We start from the raw sequence: 10,091 nt of genomic DNA, 5'->3' as shown, positions 1-10,091 counted from the left end.
CCAGGCCTGCAAACGCCGACGAGGCGGCGCGTCCCGCGAGCCCCGGCCCGCGTCCCGGGGTGGGCGCGCCAGCACAGCCGCAGTCCCGAGGGGGACCGTTCAGCCACCTTCGGCCACTAATTGGAAGCAGGTTAGAATTCCGCCTCCGGGGAACGTGGTCAAACTAGAAGCGGCAGCGAGTGAAGAAAGAGGCGAAGGCGGCGGGAAGAGGTGACAGATTTACAACGCCCAGGGCCATAAACAGGTCTCCGACGGGAAACGGCGCGCGTCCCCCGCCGCCCTGCCGGGAGCGCGCACGCGCGACGCAGGCCCGCCCAGCGCAGAGGCCACGCCCCCAGCGCAGCCCCCGGCCCGGAGGCCACGCCCCCGGCCCGGAGGCCACGCCCCGTCTGCTCCCAGCGCCCCCCACCCCCACCCCGCAGGCTGGTGAACTTGGAGGGTGTCACACGTTACAGGGAGGAAGAGCAGCTTTCTTTTGGGGAGAAGGAGCCCAAGCCAGCCGCCTGGGGAGAGTGAGGCCGATGGAGACTGCTGCATCTGCTGGCGAGGAACTGGAATGGAGCTGAGAGGAGGAAGAAGGCTCAGGTGCTCTCCCTTAAAACCAGGTCGGCCGTGGACGGCTCACACCTATCACCCTAGCTACTCAGGAGGCTGAGATCTGAGGATCACGGTTCAAAGCCAGCCCGGGCAGGAAAGTCAGTGAGACTCTGATCTCCAATGAACCACCAGAAAACCGGAAGTGGCGCTGTGCCTCCACCGGCCAGGCCCCAGTAGCAAAGCACACGCGTGTGCACACACACACACACACCGTCATTTAACTGAAATTCCACCTTCCGAGCAGTGTGAGGATTTGGGGTGTGAATGGCTTCCTGATCAGTTATTTAAAACATCAGGGGCATATTGGAACAGCCCTCATTTGTCAAAGCAGTCACATGGGAAGCAGGGATGCTTTTCTCTCTGCTTTTCACTTATGTGGCCTTTTTATTTTTTAATCAGCACAGCTTACCTCTGAACAGGTCAGGGTGCAGGTTCTATTTCTTGTTCCCATTTACTGCTGAAAAGACTTCACACCTGTGATGCTAGCTACTCAGGAGGCTGAGATCTGAGGACCATGATTCAAGGCCACCTCTGGCAGGAAAGTCTGTAAGACTCTAATCTCCAATTAACAACCAGAAAACTGGATGTGGCACTGTGGCTCAAAGTGGTGGAGCACTAGCCTTGAGCAAAAAGAGCTCAGGAACAGTGCCCAGGCCCCAAGTTCACACTCCACAACCAACAAAAAAGAAAAAGAATTGGCAATGAAATGAAGCTCAAGAACACATAACTACTTGCTGTTGTGCTAGATCTCAGCATATAATGATGTATATGATACTATTATCCACGTACTGTGGTAAGACTGACAAACAGTTCTATAGAAAGAATGAAAATGGAGTTTTCTATTCTTCTAGTCAGATCTTGTTTGTTTTCCTTTTCTTTTCTTTCCTTGTGTTGTCCTGGGGCTTGAACTGGTGTTCTGGGCATCTTCCCTGAGCTTTTGGGCTCAAGGCTAGTCCTATACAACTTTGAGTCTCAGTGTTGTTCATGGCTTTTTGTTAGTCAATTGGAGATGAGAGTCTCACAGACTTTACTGCCCAGGCTGGCTTTGAACTATGATCCATAGATCTCAACCTCCTGAGTAGCAAGGCGTGAACCACATGGCAATTAGTTTTGTTTTCTGTTGTTTTTTTTTTAACATAAGTCCATCCATAAAAATCAGCCACAGGGCTGGGAAGATGGCTCAGTGGTAGAGCACTTGCCTTGCATGCATGAGGCCCTGGGTTCGATTCCTCAGCACCACATAAGCAAAAAGAAAAAAGCCGGAAGTGGTGCTGCGGCTCAAGCGGTAGAGTGCTAATCTTGAACTGAAGAGCTGAGGGACAGCGCCCAGGCTCAGAGTTCAGGCTCCACGACCGGACCCAAAAAAGAAAAGAAAAAGAAAAAAAATCAGCCACAGAGGTGACGGAAGTGCAAAAGCAAGCTGGTCTGGCTATGCACAACTTGAAACAGAGGAAGGGAGAAAAGAAGAAAGTATTAGAGGTTGCTACCCAGTTCCCACGGAGGATGTTTTAGGTAAAGAATGAATTAAACTGTAAACAGCTATGTGAGCACAGATGGTGCTTTTCTGCCAGCTCAATGCAAAGGGGAGATAAGAGGAATCACTACACATCCCTCCAACACAGGTTGCTCAGCTAACAAGGAACAACTTGGACATGACCTTTGAACTCTCAGTGACTAAGGCAGAAAAGGTGTAGGGAAGGCAACCAGAGAGCCAGATGTGCTTTTCTAAGAAATCAAACCAGGGTTTTTCTTTAATCAAAAGGACGAACAGGAGTTTATGAAAGTGTGACTAACTGAAACCCTGTCGTCTGTAGCTAATTGAAGCATATAAAAGAGTCTATTTCTTAAAACATTCTACAAACACTTTTTTTTTTTTTAATTTACTGCCACATGACAAAAACCAGAATCAAGCTGACTGGTAGAAGATCAGTACAACCAAAGACCAAGCTATTATTTCAAACTGTCAGGGAAGGCAGTAAAATTGCTACCAGGTCTCCTTAAGTTACCCTTCAATAAAAAGAAGCCATCAGGGAAATAAGAGGAAAAGAAAACACATCAAAACCTTAAAAGTCCCTTTAAGTAAAATTATACGTCTGTGGCACTGTGCCATCTGCTCTCTCGTTAACATAATAAGCCCATTTCCACTGCCTAAATATCTGCTCTCTAAAATCATCATGGAAAACACAAAATATAATCGATATTTTTTTATTTATACTGAACCTGTAAGAGCTTCATTCATATGCCTAAATGTTCCTGTTGTTGGTACATTTTTTTTTTTTTAAGAAGCTAGCTGACAATGAGGATTCTCAGGAGGCAGAAAGCTCAGTGGTGGCTCAAGACTAGTCACAGTGAATAATCATCACACTGAAAGGGGGTTGGAGGGGTGACAAAGAGTGGCTTTGAAAAGCTAGTCGTATTTATTCACTATTTCAAGCCCATTTGTTCTAGCTGGAACATCCTTCTTTTGAGTTTTCCATGACAACTATATTGTATACTTTCAGAGTTTCTTGTTGCTTTCCTGAGAGTGAAAAAAGAAAAAAAAAATCCTTCTGACGATCAGATGAGATAGCTCCCTGCAGTTCAAGGCCCACTGACCTATCAAAAATGCAAGTATTAGCCGGGCGCTGGTGGCTCACGCCTGTAATCCTAGCTACTCAGGAGGCTGAGATCTGAGGATCACGGTTCAAAGCCAGCCCGGGCAGGTGAGACCGTGAGATCATATCTCCAATAAACCACCAGAAAACCGGAAGTGGCGTTGTAGCTCAAGTTGAGCGCTCCCCTTGAGCTGAAGAGCTGAGGGACAGCGCCCAGGCCCAGAGTTCAAGCCCCACGACCGACAAAAAAAAATGTAAGCATTTGCTTTGTGATCACTTTGGCTCTCCAGGCCAAACTCATCATCCCTTCCAGTACATTCCCAAAGGAGTTTCTAAGCAAGATTTAGCAAACATGAAGCACTGGGTTTCTAAATATGCCCGAGCTCTCAAAAATAACATTACAGCAGCCCAACTGCTAGTCAACCAACCCTGAGAAGTTTAACAACCTTGCATTCAGTTAGAAAGGCTTTGTTCTAGTTGCCAAAACCTAAGCTTAAATTAAAAGGGACTTGCGACAGAAAGCAAGTAGTCACTAGTGAAACTTCAGCAAGGAGAACGAATTGGTCACAGAAAGGAGACCCCATTTAAGCTTTAACAGAGTGGAATGATTCCAGAGGTGATCTTAAAAATAAATAAATATATATATATATATTTACTTATATATATTTATATATATATATGGCCAACCAATATCGCCTCCAAAATATACAATTTTAACATGCATATACACATAGGTGAAATACCAGTCATGGGTCACAGTATTAATAATTACAGTATTAATAATTACTGTATTAATAATTACTCCCTAATGATGATCGCCTTCATTACTGAGGGTAAGATTTCACCTCTTCTCTTCCTATGTAATGCTACATGGTATTGACAACAAACCTAGGTTACAAAAGCTATTTCCACTATGATCTTGCGAACAAGGATAACCCAATATTTCATTAGTTCTAGTTTCCATCCTTACACCCAACCATGATACAAGTAACTTAGAAATCAACTGCTCAGTATTCAAGCAAAACCCTTGATGTTCAGATCTCTGGCAAGTTCAGAGTGCTGGCAATCAAAATTATGTTGTGCTACAATAATTACTATGAAAACTTCCAGTGCTTAATATTAAAGAATAAAATAACATGATCCTGCAACCTCTCCTACACCTCTAGAGTGTGTTCAACATGGCAATTATCCTCGTTCAAGAAGCAGTTTAAACTGCATTGAAACTCAATTATACCCAGGACTTTTTTAAACATATACTTCAAAAGGCAGGTTTCATCACATTCAAATCACTGGCAAAATCTTTTTTTTCTTAGCTTATATATATTATATACATATATATAAAGATTTTATCCATCTCCCATGAGACATCTTCAAATATATAAAAAAAATGACTTCTCATGCATTGGAGACACCTTTTTCCACCTTATTAAAGCGCGGGCATGGCTGAGAGATGTTGAATGATAAAAATAGTTTTATCTGTAACTCCTCCCAGTATGAACCAGGTTTAACTTGAGTCCAAGAGCCAGATCACACACTTATTAACAAAAACATAGAACTTTGCCACTTTTAAGAATGTAAAGGAACTGTGTAGGACTAGTAGATTTATGATTTAAGTGCTTGTGGCTAAAATAGCTTTCCAATTATCAAGGGCCTCTTAGGAGGAACAGGAATGCATTATGTGTTAATGACCACAACCAGGGGTCCCCTCTCCACTCTTTTGTCAGGGCCAGAGTAGATCCTCCCCGCAGCTTCACCATTAACATGTCTGTTTCCTGTCAGCCCACTCAGAGATAATGTCATTTATCTCAGGGAGGCACAAGCCCAGTCATTAGCTTCAATAAAAGACCTCAAACAAAGGCCAGATAGTGTTTTACCCAAGGTTCCATGTACTAAATCTAGAAGTAAGCCTCTGAATGTCTAAAAGTCATAAGGATCTTAAACATCTAGAAAGTCCAGGACTCAAAAGTTATTCGGAAAAGAACTCCATGCTTCTTATCAGCCATCCTAGATTACATCTCCAAACAAGAACTTGTTTTCTATACAGTAAACACCAGCCCACAGCACTATCTCTATTGGATTAACCAGGGAAGCCTCCCCTGGCCTCCTCCCCCCCTCCCCCCAACACACACACACTACCTTCTTGCCTCCAGGAGGAAAATTGACAGAATAATTCAGGTGGTGACTAAATAGTCAGATCTTTGAAAAACTGACCTCTCTTGGTCCATGCCTGTGGGAACTGGATAGCCGTTATAAGGTGGTCAATAACTGAGCTTCTGGAAGTCTTTTAAGTAAAAGTGGAACTGGTTAAAATGAATGTAGGAACATGTGTTTTCACAGTGTTGCTCATATTACTGCAATTTCAAGTTTCTGTGAAGTACCAGGTGAACTTTTTTAAATTAAAAAAAAAAAGCCCACAGACACCATCAAAACTGGAGCAAATCTCAGCCATTCAATCCCTGTGTTTTCATGCTGGAAACGAAGAACAGATGGTACTTTCCATGTTGTTTGAGTCTGGTTATTGAACACCTCTGTGGTTAGGGAGATTTCTGCTTTGCACTTTCGCATACATTTCATTTACTAACTGTAAAATGCTGCTTAGGAAAAAATAAGTCTTTATAACACTCTAATTAAAACCATCTTGGAGCTAAGCAATTTCACTTGAAGAGCGTTCTTAACCTCACGACATTTAGACAATCATTTCCCCGCCCCCAACCTGATTTTGTTGCCCAGACTTCAAAGTTATTAAAGTTGCTAATCATTTTTCTAGCTCCATCTTGAGCAATTGTGCGTATTTTTAAATCCCTCTAGTCAAGCTAACAGTTTTCAAAAGCTAAACCTGGAACTCTGTGATGGACCTCACCATACAAATCCTCCAAGCTACAAGGGCTCTCCCAGAAAGCTTGCAAGGGGACAGCTTTGCCCTTCCCCAAGCCCATCTCAAATAGCTCTCTGTCACCCTCTGGGAAACCTGAGATCAATGTAAGGAGATGCATCCAGGCTGACTGAAAACCACTCTTAGTCACAGTTGTTTGTAACAGCTAAATCCCTTATGTAGCTTTCAAAACACTGTACTATCCAACAATGGACTTTGTTCTTTAATTATAGCAAGTGGCCTTCCTGCCTTTTCTTTTCACTGTAGACAAACTGTCCTCACTAGGCAGAGCTCCTAAAGAGCCCTATATTTGCCAAAAGAACAACAACAAAAGGAAAGATATCACCCACAAAACTCATTAATCAAAACATGTTCTTAAACTGCTCACACTCATTTAGAAAATGCACTAGAATTCCCTAGTGACGTGTAAAACGGATTCTAAAGGAATGGTTTCTACAAGAACAAAATGAGTGATCTCTTTTACAGCCAGACCCATTTGTATATATCACTTTTAGGAATGACAAGGGCCATCTTAACAAGAAAACTGCATGATATTACAGAAATAATCCTCTTCTCAGAATATGTACTGAAAGGAACCCTAAGGACACAACCATGTGACCTGTGTTCATTTTGTTTAAGTATTTAACATTTTTCTATGTACTTTGGAATTTTCCAGTGGTCAAATGATCCCATGTATGGTATCCAGTATAACTAACTCAGCTGAGTGTTCCCTTAATAAGTCCAAAGTGTAAGATGGCTAACAGGGGACTATTATGTTTTGTTTTTAAAGGAGGGGGAAGGGAAGGTGAAGAGGCAGGTTTTAACAACCCAAAGCCATCCCGTCAAATCTACTTATTCAGACTTGTCACTGTGGCTTAACCACAAAATGAGCTATAGAAATATAGTTCAACCCTCTTAGAATTATGGCATGTTTTGATTTTGTTCACGTATTAAGGGAGTGGCGACTTTTACAGCATAGTTGTGGTTTTCACATAAAAGAGTAGAACACTCATTGATTTAATTAGGTTTCATAAGGTCCAATGGATCATGTTCTACATGACTTTGTGTAGTGAGGAAACAGAATAAACAGACCAAAAATAGACATTTAAGCATGCTGTGAAAATTAACCGGTGACAGCCAGTCTTATGAATCTCCTGTGAGCCTTCCAACCAGAAAAGAAATAAAGCATATGTATATACTCTCCTTTGGTTTTCACGTGTGAGCCTCTTAAAAGACACATCTGATTGCTGAAAATTAATCATCTCTACTCTGAGGGCCATTACTCTTTGCAAGCCCAGATAGTCAAGGGAAGCTGAAATTACAATGTTTCATAAAATGTAAAAAAGAAAAAATCTGCCCCAAAGATGCTTCAGATTTGAAACATTGTAGCAGGCGAAGCTTGGCCTGCTAAATCTTTACTTTCTAAATAGGTATCTTCATATCCTTAGAAAGTATTTTCTAAATTGAAGCCTAATTGGACACAGCCATTGGTAAAATTACCAGTTACTTCCCCCGGTGGTAAGTGTGCCAGGAGTACCATCTTGGTGTGCCAAGAATGGAAGCATTCTTTAGTCCTCCTGGGGTGGAGGGTGGGGGAGGAGGAAAGACTTCAGAAATCCTCTTTGAGATCTCCGAGCTAACACCAGCTTGACACAAATGGCCCAGACAGCAAGATCCCGGCCCCTAGCCTCCATCCCGGGGTGACCTCGGGACATCAGGGTGGCTAAGGTTAGAGACGCAGTCTCCTCCTCACACAGAGCCAGAAGCAAAGCTAAAAGCAATGGGATCTCTCCTCTCCCCGGCCCAAGACCAAGCATAACTTGTTTGCTCTTCGTTTAGGTCACTTCTCCCGAGTCTACTGCTTCAGCTGAAGAGGAGTCACACCTACATAAATAATTTAATTCTCCCATTCTTCATCCAGTTTTCCCTGTGACTGGAAAGCAAAAAAGAACACACACACACACACATTGGAGAGCCGACACCATGCTCTAGTCTCAGTTGCCATGACAGCAGCCTTTGAGATCCTGCAATGTTCCGATTGCCAGCTAAACAAAATTGTTGAATGTGAACATTTGGCTGGAAGATTAAAAGGCGAAAGGGAATGCAAAAGGGCAGTACCTCCCACATTCCGAGCAGCCGGAGAATCCAATCAAATCTCTCTGACTCCTTAACCACAGCCATTGTGAGCACTGGATTACGGCAATTCATGGAGATAGTTAAAGCAGATTAGAACTGCAATTTGAAGACTATTGGCTACAGAGGTAAATGCCCGACTGTACTAAGTAATAAGATTTCAAAATGCCTTTTAGTAGAAATGATGTGAAACTACATATTTACACTCAGAATCGAATACTGCGATTTTTTAGAAGTTCATTTAAATTCAGTGACGTGAAATACTTAAGGAAGTATGGATTATAAGTGTTTGGTGGTGCTCTACAAGTTTGGCACGCTTATCTTTAATCTTTACATCCCTCAACTAACTTTTATAATCAAAACTTTATTATTAGACTCCAATGTAAATTCTGAACGAAGTTAAGAGGATTGGAATAGAGAATGGAATCACTTTACCCAAAAACCATCATCCAGGTGAATTAACCAACGTGTCCAATTCTGATCAAGTCGGAAAGACCAAAAAGCAAATCAATGTGTAAGCATATTTCCAAATAACCACACCACAAAACACATGATTTAAAAAAACAAAAACAAACTACTGCTTTTCTAAGACACAACCTGTAGACTTAATCTATAAAGACTTTTACAAAAAGATCACTCACAACCCCACTTCACTGGTAGATACAAAACCTTCTGTTCTCAGATTTTATTCAATAACAGAATAATCCATTCCAGACCAGCAAGACCCAGGCCGCCAACCCTGATCCGCACAACACTGAAGACAGTTTCTCCAAGTCAATGCCTTAACTGCAGACTTCAAGACAATGACAAAGATGGATCCAAGACCAAGAAGGATCCAAATGGCCTAAACCAACTATCCAGCACACAGTTCCCCTCGGCTCCCACTGCTCTAGATGTGGCTTCACATTTCAGGAGCATCAATCCAACCAAAGCTGCCTGGGTCCCCAGTGAAGGCTTAGATACCCAAGTGATAACATTCTTAGCATCTCCAGCTAAAAAGTAGGTGAGGAAACCCAAAGTTCTAGCCGCCACCAAAGCTATCCCGATTCTGCTACAGTGGTGAAACTAGCGATCCAGCACACCAAGCACCTCTCATAAATAGGAAGCCATCCAAGGGGGATCCTTTGAAGAAACAAATTTTGGAGAAAGTAAGGACACAATAAAAGTGATGAAAACCCTGGACCCTCCTCCTCACAGTGGGAAGGAAGCTGAACCCTGCCTCCCAGGAACACGTTAATTACTAGCAATAATGCCCCACAAGTAAATGACCACGGAAAACAGTTCTCCGGGGGTGGAGGGGGGGGAGGAGAGGGAGGAGGGGGGAGAGAGAAAGGAGGACAGGAATCCAGCGGGGGGGGGGGTGTAAGCAGCTTTCCTAGGAAAAAAGCTGGCAGCCTAAGCCAGGAGACCACCTGCAGCAGGGCCCCAAGGTGCGGTGGCCGCTCGGCTCCCACCGCGCACCAGCAGCCACCCGAGCCGCCCAGGCCCGCAGGCGGGGGGCAGCGGGAGCCCCCCCACCCCGGGCAGCGGCGAGCGGGCGAGAGCGCAGCAGCCTGGCCATCCCCGCCCACGGAGAGCCAAGAAGCACCGCGTGCCCCCCCCAGGGGGACACCCCCACGAGGTGCACCCCGAAAGAGGGGGGAGGAGGAGGGGGGTGGGGAGGGCACCCCAGCAAGGCGGCTGCACGGGGCTCCTACCTTCTCGGTCTTCAGCTTCTTGATGCGCCGGTGGCCCTCCTCCTCCTCCTCTTCCTTCTTGACCAACAGAGAGTTTCCCACGACGCCCGCGTCCGGGGCGCCTTTGCCCACCGCCTCCCCGGCGGCCCCGGCGTGGAAGGGGCTGGCGCCGCCCCCGTGGCCCTTGGCCCCGAAGCCGTACAGGTGAGCCCCCGGGGC

The 10,091-nt window shown here is 44.6% G+C and overlaps 1 protein-coding gene across 1 annotated transcript in view; it reads right to left on the bottom strand.

The window, feature by feature from the left end:
- Nucleotides 1-10,085, bottom strand: part of Znf608 (zinc finger protein 608) — a gene marked incomplete at its 5' end in the record, with an annotated part of 102,118 nt that extends 92,033 nt beyond the window's left edge. The window contains one exon of the mRNA XM_013015542.1: nt 9,894-10,085. Coding sequence (XP_012870996.1) covers nt 9,894-10,085 — 192 coding nt within the window. The remainder of the gene's footprint in view (nt 1-9,893) is intronic.
- Between the last annotated feature and the right edge of the window lie 6 nt (nt 10,086-10,091).

This window comes from Dipodomys ordii, unplaced genomic scaffold, assembly GCF_000151885.1.
Source record: "Dipodomys ordii isolate 6190 unplaced genomic scaffold, Dord_2.0 Scaffold27, whole genome shotgun sequence".
Classification (NCBI taxonomy): domain Eukaryota; kingdom Metazoa; phylum Chordata; class Mammalia; order Rodentia; family Heteromyidae; genus Dipodomys; species Dipodomys ordii.
This window is presented reverse-complemented; position numbering and strand designations above follow the sequence as displayed.